The 13,860-nt window shown below is 45.1% G+C and overlaps 1 protein-coding gene and 1 non-coding gene across 2 annotated transcripts; one reads left to right on the top strand and one right to left on the bottom strand.

Moving 5' to 3' along the window:
• Positions 1–4,924: 4,924 nt before the first annotated feature.
• Positions 4,925–5,909, bottom strand: LOC103653287 (uncharacterized). The gene is made up of 3 exons (XM_035967275.1): positions 5,612–5,909; positions 5,409–5,546; positions 4,925–5,327 (listed from the first exon to the last, which is right to left on the bottom strand). Exons 1-3 carry the CDS (start codon positions 5,907–5,909, stop codon positions 5,269–5,271), a joined length of 495 nt encoding a protein of 164 aa, XP_035823168.1. The 3' UTR covers positions 4,925–5,268.
• A 3,201-nt stretch (positions 5,910–9,110) lies between these two features.
• Positions 9,111–9,182, top strand: TRNAT-GGU (transfer RNA threonine (anticodon GGU)). The gene has a single exon. It is a non-coding gene; the product is annotated as a tRNA-Thr (tRNA).
• The last annotated feature ends 4,678 nt before the right edge of the window (positions 9,183–13,860 follow it).

The following is a 13,860-nucleotide window of genomic DNA, read 5'->3' as shown; positions in this document are numbered from 1 at the left end:
GCGAAGGGGGTGCGACGAGGTGGCACACAGCGTACGTGGTGCATGACTGTAAAGCTCACTAGAGTTGACCGGAATGGGGCTCCGGGGGGCCTAACATGCTAGGGAAAAGGCTTAGAAGGGAGCTGAGGTGAAGGTGAACACAGTCAGTGCCTCACTGAGGGGGTCGGGGTAGAGGATAACATCGATGACAACCGGTGGTGGAGTGACGAGCTCCGGCGAGGTCGGGGTGACATGGCTAGGCGCGATAAAGGATTGGGAGAGCTTGGAGAAGACCAAGGAAGCAACAATGAGCTCTAGTGATCACAATGGAGGCCTTGGCGTGGACGGAGGGACACCAGGGGTCCCTGGCCATGGACGATGGTGGGTCGGCGGCAACAGAGAGTGCGGACAGAGGTAGCGAGGCTTGGGGAGGGGGTAGTGGCGCTTGAAATCAAAGGGGGGTTTGGGTGACACTTATAGAGGCAAGATTGAGGCAAAATAGGCTCCAAATCGATGAGAATTAGTGAGGAGATCAACTCTGACCGGTTTCCATAAACGGTGAGCAAAGGGGGAAAGAAATTCATGCCTAAGGAATGGGAAGATCGGGTGAGATCATGGAGAAAAGGAAGGGCATCTCGGTGCGCTCCACATTTAGCAAGGAATTGAACGAAGGCGACTAGACGCGGGCCGCACGGTGACGGTGAGCTCCTGGCGCGGGTGCAGGCGCAAGGGGGAAGAAAGGAAGGGGTTGACGAGCGGGGCCCGACTGATAGAGTGAGGGAGAGGGGAAGAGAGGGCGCATGCTGGTGGACCGCCTGGGCCAAAAGCGAGCACAGGTCGGGGTGAGGAAAAAATTTCTTTTTTCTTTTTCTCTAGATTTTCCAATTCCTTTCCGTTTTTCGAGGAGATGGCAGAGGAAGTGCTTGTAATGGTTGGCCATGGCTAATCGAGTTCTTGAAGTCTCTATAGTTACATACAGTATGGCACTTCTCCTTTTGGTAGGGACATGGGCCGTCGAGGATCTCGTCTAGTGTCCATGTGTTGTTGCTTTGAGGAGCGCCATGTGCCCGAGCTGGTGGCATCATCACGGCATGTACTTCCTCTCTCAGTGTCTTGGCTTAGCGTCAGTCTTGTTGTGGACCTCCTTCCTTCTTCGAGGGCCTGAGCCTTGGTTGGTTGATGAGATCGTGGGCCCGCTACATCAGCAGTGATGTAGATGTCAGCCTCGTGAAAGAGTTGTTCGGTGGTCCTCAGAGCCTTTTGAATGATAGCTCGAACAAAGACCTCATTGTGTGACCCCCGATAGAAGTCCTCGATCACAGCCGCTTGCTGATGTCGGGGATGCGATTCCTCATCGACTGAAAACTTTTGAGGAACGAATGGAGGGACTCATCATTCTTGCGCCTGATGGATTTGAGGTCCCATGGTTGTGTAGGCCTGTTAGAGAGTGATTGGAAATTAGCTACAAACCAGTCATAAAAGTCGTCCCAGTTGTCGACACAGTGGCGAGGAAGGTGGCAGAGCCACTGGAGCACGTCTTGCCCTAGCATGATCGGAAGATACGCCATCATGACGTCCTCCGTCGCCTCGGTAGCCTAGGTGGCCATACTTGTCGGTGTTGGAGACCTTGAAGTTAGGCGGCCACTGGATCGCGCGTAGTAAGGGGGTGAAGGCTGAGACACCAAACATAACCCAAGCTCTTAGGTTCTCGCCCCAGGCGTGGCCATTGTGTCAGTCTCAGAGTGGCGATTGATGTTGTGGATCCTGCAGCCGCTCCCGAGCCAAGTGGTATGGTGACGGGCTATTCATCGAAGCAGCAATGGAGTCTACCTGGCCCGTAACTCACTGTAGTGGGGGCATTGTGGTCCTAGTCGTACCATTTTTAGCACCTCAGTGTCACAGAACCTCCCAAGTTATTAGGCCCACATGCACCTATCCTTGTCTCAAAGACCTCAGACGGCTATGCATGTGCACCAAACAACTTAACAGGATCTGTCCGAGTGCCCCGAGGACCCCGGATAAACGACTTACCGCCAAGATCGCAGGATTAAGTAAACACAAATCACACACCAACATTTGCAGCGGAAATAAATTCTTTATTGCAAAATGATTACATGTTACAATAAGTTTACATTATACAATTATCGGAGTGATTACAAAAGAAAGTGATTCAAAAAGAATTACAATTTAAAATGTATAAAATATTTATAGGTTTTAAAATACATGCTAGCTTAAGTGACAATCCTCAATAAAGAAGCTAAAGATGGGATATACTTATATATGGAGGCCGAGCCCACCGGCACTTAGCACCATCCACAACAGAACAAACTTATAACCTGAAAAACAACAGGGAATAAAACCCTGAGTACGCAATTACTCAGCAAGATTTACCCGACTAAAGAAAAGACTATCAAGGATATGCTGGTTTGTTGGGAATCAAGGTAAAGCTCATCAAATTTCAAAGACTCGTTTTTGCAGAAAAGATTACTAGTAGTGGATCCTTATGCCAACTTTTACTTCACAAATTAAGTACTTTTCCTGAATCTAGATTTGCCTAATCTAGAGCATTCACTTGTCCTACACTAGCTTCATTTTAACATCTTTAGTTTCGCTTGTTATCTACGATGAGGGTCGAAGATCCAGTCTTCATATCCGAGAAGTTCGGCGATCCGAATCGATTAATACCTAGCTGGGGATGTCCAACCACACGACATATGTAGCACTTAACCCTTGCATATGTCAACTCGCCCACGGGTTTCTCAAGACCAGAACAGGTCCCCGCCAACCGAGAGCTCAGTACCCCACCATCCAGCCTCTTGTCAAGTGGATACACGATACTCTCGCCATCTCTCCACTCCCATTGCGGGCCGGCCTTTCTGGTATTGGTCCAACCGAGGCTAAGCTTACCCATGATGAGGCATGTGGCCAGTTAAAGGGTCCTAGATCAGCAGGCCAACAATCGGAACGGTCCTTAAGCGACACATACGGGCGACCTTTCCTGCTCAACGCCTGGTCTCATATTAAGTTATTTCTGAAAACCTGGTACCTGTCAGAGGTACCCTACTGAAATGATGAAGTCATCAAGGCCTTTGATACCTTCATCACTCCAGCCTCTTTTCTTTGTAAAAACATGATTCATAGATCAAAACATTTTTGTTCTTAGTCTATGAGCATACTAAGCACATCTAGCTTTTTAAAACAGGTATCAAGGATGGTAATCAATAGTTCAAGGAAGTTATGCAACAAAGGATTAATCATTCAACTCCTACCATCTAATGCATCATATAAGTGATAAAAGTTTAAAAACAGCAAGGAGATGGCAAATGCACCGGGGCTTGCCTTACACTAGGTTAGTGTGGTTAGATGACATCCGCTTGGTGAGCATCAACAATCCTGACACTTGATCAAGTCGTCCATATCGAGATGGGTCCATCAAAGCCACCTTGTGATCCATCCTGATCCATGCCCTCCAATTCACATAATCGTCTAGCGTACCTATTGGAGATGCATAGTGCATATGAGCATGAGCATCAACTATGTGAAGATGTTACTAAGTACCATAAGCGCATCTTTTACACTTAAGTATATCTAACTCAAGCATCGAGCAATCATAAGACTACACACAAGTCTTAAGCTCATGGACTAGAGCACACTGCCAACGGACTAACACTATTATTAGCACTAATGAACAACCCATTATTTATAATTATAAGGACACAAGAACACTGGTAAAGCTAATTCTATGTTATGGGTTATCAATAATTGAGTTACATGATCATACCTATAAAAACAAAACCAGTCAACTACAGTCACCATTCTATTCTACAACAAAGAAGACAATAAACCTAATTGAGAACATGCCCAAGGCAGTCAACACAACCAAACACTTATAACCCATTGATGATTTTTGTTACACTATATTAGCCAATACAATTAGCTCAATCCACTACAGCCATAATAGGTGCAGATCTAAAAATTAGCCGCCCAACTTCATTTATCAAGACAAGAACTAACTAAATCTAGGTGTCCATACAAAAGAAACTCCAAGTAATCATTTAAATACTTGCTGATTTTGGACAGCAAAACATCAGCTATTTGTTTAGCTCATAACTCACAAAATATTCATCCTAAAATGATAAACTAGAAATTTCTGGAAAGCTTATAAAGTCCTCTACACCTTTGGTATTATCATCACAACAAGATTCGACCTTTAGAAAGGTCAAACAGAACTAAACATAAACTCTGTCCAGATTTGGACAGAATTCGACTACTTACTTCAAAAATTCATAACTGGAGTTTCAGACATCCAAATAAGGTGATCCTAGACTTTTTAGAAAGCTAGTAGAATTGTCTACAATTCATTTATAAACATTTCATGTTAATTCAATACATATCAAAGTCAGTTAATACAAACAGACTTCTCTGTCCAGATTTGAACAGATTCAAACTCTATAGTTCAAACAGCTGTAACTTGGTCTCTAGACCACCAAAAAGGGTGCTCTAAAATTTGTTGGAAAGCTTAAGAAAAGTACTACATTTCTTCTATAATTACTAAGGGCTGATTCTCAGTTTAATTTATTCAAACAGGGCAATTTTCGAAATCAGTACAGCATTTGAACAGATTCTGAAACTGGACTTGGAAAATTCATAACTCCTAAACTATTAGACCTATGTCTGTCAAATTTTAACACAAGCGAGATAATGAAGTTATCTCCAACATTTATGTATGACATTTCTACAGAAAATATAGTTTAGTTCATTAAACAATCAGCACGGCAAAAACAGTACATGCAGTCCAAAATATCAACTATCTTGTTTTAATTCATACTTAGCTCCTACACATTATTTGACTCGTTCTCTAAATCATCTTATTAGATTAACTTGCTTGACGCCTAAATAAACAACATATAGCATAGAACTCTACAGTACAACTTGAACACCTAAGAACTTAAAGTACTCGCATATATACCTCCTCGAATTATTCTCCGACTTCAACCGAAATCGAAGCATCGACACTACTTGCTTCCAAATAAATTTTTGGACAGCGACGACACTTGTATAGGACCTCTAGCCGATCAACACAACATTTAACCACTCAATGGCATACATATTTATCGACACACTCTTCACACCATAAACTACATTTTAACTTAATCCTTACTACCGAACGACGCATCTCCTTTATTTTTCTCATCACCCCACACATACAAACACATCATCAACTAAATCAAATGAGTAAAATACACATCAAACAACCTGGCCAATCGGATTTGAGTTGTGCATGTGCTGTCATGGACTTGGGATTTTCGTCGAACACGCGATGCACGAAGCACGACATCGACAACGAGCTGCAAGCAACGACATATACTAGTTTTAAAATTTTATCAAACACAAGGAACTCAAGAGCAGCAAGGGCAGCGAGGTTTCACCGGAGTTTGTGACGTCGCGCAAGGGCTGTGCAGATCGAGTTGGAGCTCGCTGCGGTATTTCATCGAACACATAGAGGGCGCGACAAGATGGGGTTTCATGGTTGTTGTTGTTGTACCGTGGCCGGGCACGAGGATAATCTGCACAGGGCCAATCAGCAAGATTCGAGCAGGGATAGATGGAGTAGAGTTAGTGCTTGACAAACCTAGGGCAGGAGCAACAGGCCATCCAACGCAGGGGGCAGAGGTGAGCACCAAGGAGGGCAGCACGGCCAGCATCCATGGAATAAGACTCAGCCACCAGGAATAGGAAGGGGCAGCAGCTAGAGGATGAGGGCGAGGGGAGATAGGAGACGGGTGGCCCGACGACGTCCATGGCTGGGGCAGGGCGAGCTCAGCGACGGCGCCCTGGCAAGAGGAGATTGGGGAGCTCCTGCGCCATGGGAGATGGTGGTCGGCACTGGCGTTCAGGAGCAGTAGCGGCTGGTGGAGCAGCATCGGCATTTCCGTCGTTGGGGACTAGGGCGCCAGGGGAGGGAGCACGACGTGCTGCAGGAAGGGGCGACACCATCCACGGGAGAGGGTCCGCGCAGGGAGGGATCTAGGGGGAGCCGCCATGGGAGGGGCAGGGAGAGGAGCGCCTAAGTGGTGGTTGCCGCAGGGATGAACACCAGGAAAGAGGATGGCGTGAGGGAGTTCGGCTAGAGCTTGAGGAAGAGATGAGGATGAAGGAGAAATGACGTCCGTAGCTTCTAGGAAATAATGGGCCGCGTGGATAAGGAGTAGAGGAGCTTGAGCGGTGGAGAAGATAAGAGAAAAATTCAGATTTTCCCTTCTCCAACATTTCACAAAAGAACTTATAGGTAATTTAGTTCTAGGATTTGAATCCAAATGAGATGCAAACAGACCCATCAAAATAATATAAATTTTGATGTTTTTGGACTGCGCTTACAATGGGAGGTATTTTCGGGACCAGACAAATTTCCACAGTTGTAGATAGTGAAACATATTAATTACGAGTACTCAGTTCGGTTCTAGTTATCTCGGTCCGTTTTAATTTTGCATCAATATTGTTGTCGTCGAGTTTCTAATAAAATTTGTTTAGGACAACAATCACAAGAGTGGGTCAGGATTCCAAATTAATGTTCCCTTAATCCATAATTTTAAATAGACCCCAGACTTGACATTTCGCGAAATAAATACGCGAGATCGATACAACATCGAAATTTGTGATCCATTCGGAAGCGACGCCACGCAACGTTCGCGTGGGCGAGAGGCTGTGCTCTGTCCGGATACCGGTTAGCACCTGCCACGCGCTACGATGGCAGGCCACAGAGAGACACGTGCAACGCAAGCGTGAAAGAATTTTAAACGAAGTTTAAAGAACCAGATTTGATTTCAAAGATTATAGTTTGGTTAAGACGTCGAGGGCTCAGCCCAAACGATACTGGATTCGATGTTCCAAAGATTACCAAAGGCTGAATTTTAAAGAAATAGATTTGGAAAAATTTAGACAGACGGAGGCAGACACGATATCAAAATCGTGATAAACGAGGTTGATTAAAAATTAGTGACCTTTACATTCACAGCTATCACGTGTTAACGTCCGCACTAATGGTCGAGCAGACGATAAACACCTGGGGTGTTACACTCAGCTCTTATTCATGTTGTTGTGCACGCGACACCTCTATGTTGCGCCACACGTCATGGTAGTTGTTGATGAACTAGCGTAGGTCACCCTCTGGATAGGTCGACAGAAGGAGATGATTTGCCGTCCGAGTGAGGATTTGTCGGTAACCCTCTATGTCGAGCGTGCAAGGTATATCGTTGGTGATCCGAGCTAGTACTCCACCGATCTGGCTCAGACTCTGCATGGTTCGAGCAAACTCGGACTATAGATTGCGGGGGTGAGGTAGATGGTCACACGGGAGCTTGGCGTTGCGCTCAGCCATCTCACGCTCGCGCTCATAAGCAGCGCAGCGGCTCTAGAGGCAAGTGTTCCTTTACACACGGAGTCCCCGCTTGTCTAGGGACTCACCTACCTCAAATGCCTCATCTCGCAAAATAGCTGAGTTGGGTCCTGTTCCCCGACTGTGTGGTGACGCTGGACATTGCGGCACCAATATCGACGGAGATGTGCCTCACACTATGGGGGACCGTCCCCCTGCACAGTTGGCTCGTCGTCATAAATGGGATCATCATTACTCCTCTATTGATGAAGAGGACGTCAGGTAGTAGAGGGGAGGATCTGCCTCCACCAACTTGGTGATCACATCTACATGCTGAGTAACTACGGCATCAGTCAACTGCATCTTGTGTAGGGATGGCAGCGGGTTGGGTTTTGTTCGGGTATAATAATACCCGACCCAAAATTGTACCCGAGACTTCTACAAATATTCATACCCACCAAGCCAATCGGGCGAGAATCTGTACCCGTACCCATGCCCATCGGGTATCCACCGGGTATCGGGTATCCAGTGGATATGTTATTGTAGACTAAATAACGTTCGGTCAGTGTTATAATAAATGCATAAAATATTTTAGTTTACATCTAAGCACCAATGCAACACGAGAATGACTATATTTGGCTACACGTCGATACAATATTTCAACTCATAATTATCACATCCAATAATTTTAAATTTGAGTACAGAGAATAAAATCTTAATGAGTTCATGACAGCTGACAGTTATAACATTGTCAATGTCTCATTGGTCTCGATTATATTACAGTTGACTGTTAACACAACACAAATTATTATTCATTAATCAACAACACATGCGAGTGAGTTTTTCTAGTGAATGTAGCACATTTTTAGTGGATGTAGCATATTTAAAGAGGTATATTGATATTTCGGGTATCCACTGGATACCTGTGGGTAAAGTATTTTACCCATACCCGACTCGATGTATTTCGGGTATCCGACCCGATAGGACCCACGGGTGAGTTTTTGTACCCGTATCCATATCCGGTGGGTACGAAACCCGCGGGTATCCATACCCACGGGTCCAACTGCCATCCCTAATCTTGTGGCTCTTGAAGACGATAGGGCCCTCACCCCTTTTCCTCCTCCAACTGATCTGATTCCAAACCCGGGTCGAGGAGGTGAGTAATGGGGTTCGTCGTGTTGGAGTAACCGTGGCGTGTGGCTGATACGTAGGTGATAGTGCAGCTATGCGTCCAACCGACACGACGAAAGTCCTACGCGGCGTGATGATGAACATGGGCCCTTGTGCCCGGGCATGAGCCAGCGCGACTCGCGTTGTAACTGCTTGGGGTTTAGGCACGATTGTCGTGGGGGTTTCCTTGGGCCTCGTCGAAGGTTTCTTCCTGGGCAAGTTGGCAGTGCGAGACCTCTAGGCCTCCTTCCCTATGTTTGCTACGAGGTGTAGGACACCATTATGGCCCACGATGCTGGAAAGGGATCAGAAGTGCAAAACCTCCCCGACGATGAAGTGGACGATGGTGCTAAAGATGATTGTCATGGAGCTGTCTTGGATCGGCGTATCAACCCCTACCATTTTCTCAAGATTTTAAACCTCGCCATAAATAAACTTCGATATCTCGATCTCGATATATAGAAAAGAAAATCTCTACATATCTCTATATATACATATATTATGTACATTAATATATACATGTAATATGTACATTATGTAGTAGACCCATAATGGTAAATGAAAGTGGCTAATTATTGAATAAAAAGCCCTTTTAACTCAGTGGTAGAGTAATGCCATGGTAAGGCATAAGTCATCGGTTCAAATCCGATAAAGGGCTTTTCGCTTAGTGGTAGAATAATGCCTTGGTAAGACAGAAGTCATCGGTTCGAATCCGATAAAGTACTTTTCTACTGGCATGTCATCTTTGGAGTTTGGTACCAACGGCGCACTACAGGATATACCGCGTAGTGCTTTTGTGAGGACGATGAAGTCGATTGCAGCTTGATGGTTCGTGCAGGGCACGACGGAACGCAAAAGATTATACAAGTTTGGGCCACTGAAACACATAATGCCCTGCGTCTTTGTGTGCTTGGGTAATTGTATTGCTCGGTGGATACGATTACAGAGAGTTCTGGAGCTAGAAGACGACTCTTCCTCCTGAGGTGCGTTGTTTTATCGTAGGGTAGTTCTTTCTCCTTATGTCGATGCGAGAGCCGAGTCACACGTGCCACATCACACGTCTGTAGCATGTCCGAATTGACTCTAGTCTCTATGGAAGTCAGCGCGTCCTTAGGATCTAGTCCGTGAGCATTGGCGTCCATGTAACCGTAGTCCTGCCAGCTTTTGGGGGCCTTCCCCTTCCGAAGGTCCTCAAAAACGTGACTAACCATATGTTTTCAGTATGACATAGACTGTTACAGGAGGCTTCAGCTTTGGGATGAAGATTTTCTCATGGTAAAGGCTTGTGCGATATGAAGATACAACCCGAAGGTGATATGGATGGACGCCGAAACTATGTCTAAAGGAGCTTCGACATGGTATGATAGCAAAGATGAAGGACAAAACCGACCTAAGGGGGAAAATACTACTTAGTCCTTGATAACTTGCATTATGATTAAGAGTAGATGTCATGGGCATGAATGTAATCTTGTCCGGGTTGCATCCCGTGCCTATAAATAGATGAACAGTAACACCGTACTGTTCACACTGGATTGTAATCTCTCTCGCGTCATTCTCGCACCCTCACCTTCTGGCAAACTGAAGGTACCAATGTAATGTGAATATTATTGATGTTCGTTCGTATTTATGGTATACAAGAATAAATAGATTATTGATACATAATCATGATTATCTTTATTCCTTTGTGTTCCTTTATTTTCTCATTTACGTTTACATTTATATGCTCAAATGAGGAAGGTTTGTCCTCCACGACCTTCGTCTGAAGTTTATTATATCCGAAAGGAAATAATGCTTCGAAGGACGAAGGTCTTTAACCATTAACAATTGTGTTGCCTTGTTCTTGATTTATAGCATTTGAGAACAAGTCAACAACATTGGCGCCCACCTCCGGTGTACTCACTTCCACAACCTTCGACAAAGGATCAACCTTCGTCATGCCGCCGAAGAAAACAACAGCGTCAGGGGCTGCACTGCAGCCATTGGACACAAACCAGGAGATGCTCTCTCTCCGAGAAGCCAGAAGCTAGAAGAGAAAGGCTACCAGCCCAACACTTCAGGAGGAGGAGCTGGACCAGGAGATCAGGGACCTGGAAGTCATTCATCAGCAGGTGCAAAGGAAAAAGGAGAAGATGGCCCGGCTGGCCGACCTTCAGAAGAAGATCGACAAATCCGCTAAAGAAATGCGTCATCTTACCCAAGATGACCATGACCGAAGGCCTCAGCACAGGGAGCTTCGTTAGGAGAGCTCATTCAACGAAGATGAATGGTATGATGACTTTCATCATGGTAGTTTTACCTTTGATGATGCTTCTCCTCTGGCAGCAGAATTGCAGGCTATCACATGGCCACAATCCTACAGCCACCTCAGTTGCCCATGTATAATGGGCACTCAGATCTAAAGCAACTCTTGATGAGTTACAAAGCAACAATATCTTCGTATGGGGGTAATGCTGGCGTCATGGCAAAATCCTTCGTCATGGTAGTTCGAAGTGTGGCCCAAACTTGGTACTCTTCTCTCCGGCCAGAGACAATTACGTCGTGGCAGAAGCTCAAGAACATGCTGGTCAACAGTTTCCAAGGCTTTCAAACGAAGCCAGTCACAGCTCAAGCCTTGTTTCAATGTACGCAGGACCATGAGGAATACCTTCAGCCGTATGTCCGAAGGTTTTTGCGCTTAAGAGCACAAGCGCCCGCAGTGCCCAATGAAATTGTCATTGAGGCCATGATCAAGGGGCTTCGGCCAGGACCTACAGCTCAATATTTTGCCAGGAAGCCTCCACAAACTCTGGAGAAGCTTCTTCAGAAGATGGATGAGTACATCCGGGCTGACAATGATTTTCGCCAAAGAAGGGAGGAGGCCTACATGTTTTCTAAGATGACCAGGGGCTTCAGAGGAAAACTTCACCCCAGGCATGTCTGATCAATTCACAACTCCAATACCAACGATGAAAGGGCCAGCAATGCTCAGCATAGCCATCATAGTTCTCAGTCTTCAAGCATGCAACAGACTTCTTTCATACCACCAGCTCCGGGAGGTAGAGGAGGAAGAAGTTTTAGTGGAGGAAGGTTTGGCAATCAATCCCGAAAGTTGTACTGCCTTTTTGGTGGCGAGGACAAGGGCCACACAACAAGGACATGACAGGTTACAATTCAGAAGCAGAAGGAAATTGCTGAAGCTGAAGCGCGACAGAGTCAGTCGAAGCAAGTCCTCCACACTGCTTCGTGCTACTCTCCTTATGTCCTGGAGTATGTAGGCAACCAACAGCCTACGACCTCTGTTGCTTTGACAAGCCATTCTCAAGCTTCTTGGGCCTAGTTGCCACCACCACCACCGCTAGCACATGTCTTGGTTCACAGTCAGCAGCCAGAAGGGCACCGTCACGCTCAGCAACAACACGACCTTCGGGAGGAGTCCGAATCTCGCACAGTCAACAACACTATGCCTGAATCAAAGCACATTTACTAGAGGCTACAGTGGTTCGATTAAAGAATATCTTGATCTGATGTATCTTAATTTTTCTACCTTTATATTTTCTTGCAAGAAAGGCAATTTAGGAAGAATTAATATCCAATTTGATGTAATAATAATACTTTGGTTACATCATCAATTGTGGAAGTTGTTTCCAAGGGAGCGCAGGGTAAGCTCCGAAGCTACAAAGTCTTTCTTAAGGGAGTGCAGAGTAAGTTCCAAAGCTCCAATGTTGTTCCTAAGGGAATGCAGAGCTAAGATACCACCTAAATAAAATGTGAAGAAGCTCCAAAGTCGTTCCTAAGGGGATGCAGAGCTTAAATACCACCTAAATCAGAGGTGAAGAAGCTCAAAAGTCATTCCTAAGGGAGTGTAGAGCTTAGCTCCAAAGTCGTTCCTAAGGGGATGCAGAGCTGAAATACCACCTAAGTAAAGGGTGAAGAGACTCCAAAGTCGTTCCTAAGGGAATGCAGAGTCTGGGTGTGTTCTTGTGTGGGTGTGGGTTGTCGGCATAAACATCATGTTGCATCATACCATAACATCATTTTGCATAGCATTACATCATACATCATATGGCATTGTCAAAAAATTGTGGAAAGGAAAAATGATCCTACGAAGATATGTGGATTATGAAACAATGTGTTGAAGCACGAAGTATACCTTCGGCAGACATAAATTTACACAACAGTTACACACCAAGGAAATCTTCGTCAACAGTGATATTGAACAACAGCTGTGGCATAGAAGAAGTTTTTATTCTTTGCGAAGCATGAAAAGAAGGGAAGGTGTTTTTTTGCCGAAGGCTGAAAATGGTATGTACACGAATTTCATACATCACAAAGAAACTCAATACATTCATATATATATATATATATAAATATCTGATGTTTGACCCATACATAAATATTACAGTTCCTAGTTAACAAGAATCTAGTCTTCTTTTAGTACTCTTTCGGTAGCTTCATTTAGTAGCCTGTCAACAACTTTGTCAATGATTGTATTGGCGACCTTCATCACATCCAAAGCTTCTTTCAAGACGGGGTCAGCCTCAGGATTGAATGGCTCCAGTGGTGGCGAAAGGCCGGTTGCAGCAAAGTATATGATAATAAGGGTTCGAAGCTAGAAACGAATAATAAAGCAAAAGGGCATTAAATAGAGGTACCTATAATCAATGCACGTTCAACAGCTTCTTCAGCTTCCTTTGCCTCTACTCGGGCATCGTGGGATTCTTTTTCACTCTTCTTTATTGCTTCATCGGCTATCTCACGGTCGCCCTTCATCCAAACATCGGAATAGAATTTCTCGCCCATCAGAGTAGCTTCGGCTGAAGGTTCCTTCGTATCGTCTATGGAGAAGATCGCTTCTGCCTGGGCTGCAGCTTTAACATGTTCACAGCCAATTTTCTCCAAAACTGCTGCAACCCCTCGGCCACCGGCAAAGGCACAAAAATCCCCACGGTCGCTAAGTATTTCTTCAAAATCTTCAACCTCTTCGCCGATCCATTGAATGACTCCTTCGGGATCATTTTGAATAAATTTTTGCTCCGATGAGTATGCACCCACCTTTGCAAAACTGTCTTTCAGTTTCTTTGCGCAATCCAAGGATTTTTCATAGCATCTCTCCTTGGATTCACGAAGCTCCTCCACATTCTTTTGCAACCTCGAACTTGTCCATTCACTTATTTCTTGCTTTGCCTTTGCAACTTCAAAATCTTCATTCATTTCGGCAAGCTTTTTCCTTAGGTCTTTGAGTTCGGCTTTGTGAGCTTCGGATTGTGCATTAAGTTTCGCTTCGCTGCTCTTCAGCCTACCCACTAAGGAAAGCAGTATTCTATCTCTTTTTTAAGGGCTTCATTCCTTAGCGTAAT

The sequence above is a fragment of the Zea mays genome, chromosome 4, assembly GCF_902167145.1.
Source record: "Zea mays cultivar B73 chromosome 4, Zm-B73-REFERENCE-NAM-5.0, whole genome shotgun sequence".
NCBI classification, from domain to species: Eukaryota; Viridiplantae; Streptophyta; class Magnoliopsida; order Poales; family Poaceae; genus Zea; species Zea mays.
This window is presented reverse-complemented; position numbering and strand designations above follow the sequence as displayed.

Bases quoted from the DNA above. Each gene is read 5' to 3' on its own strand.
- LOC103653287 (XM_035967275.1), bottom strand. From the start codon at position 5,909: ATGCCGATGCTGCTCCACCAGCCGCTACTGCTCCTGAACGCCAGTGCC. The intron at 5,547-5,611 runs GTTTGTCAAGCA...GGCCCTGTGCAG, and splicing joins GCCTGTTGCTCCTGCCCTAG to ATTATCCTCGTGCCCGGCCA. The intron at 5,328-5,408 runs GTGAAACCTCGC...CGTTGCTTGCAG, and splicing joins GCGCGACGTCACAAACTCCG to CTCGTTGTCGATGTCGTGCT.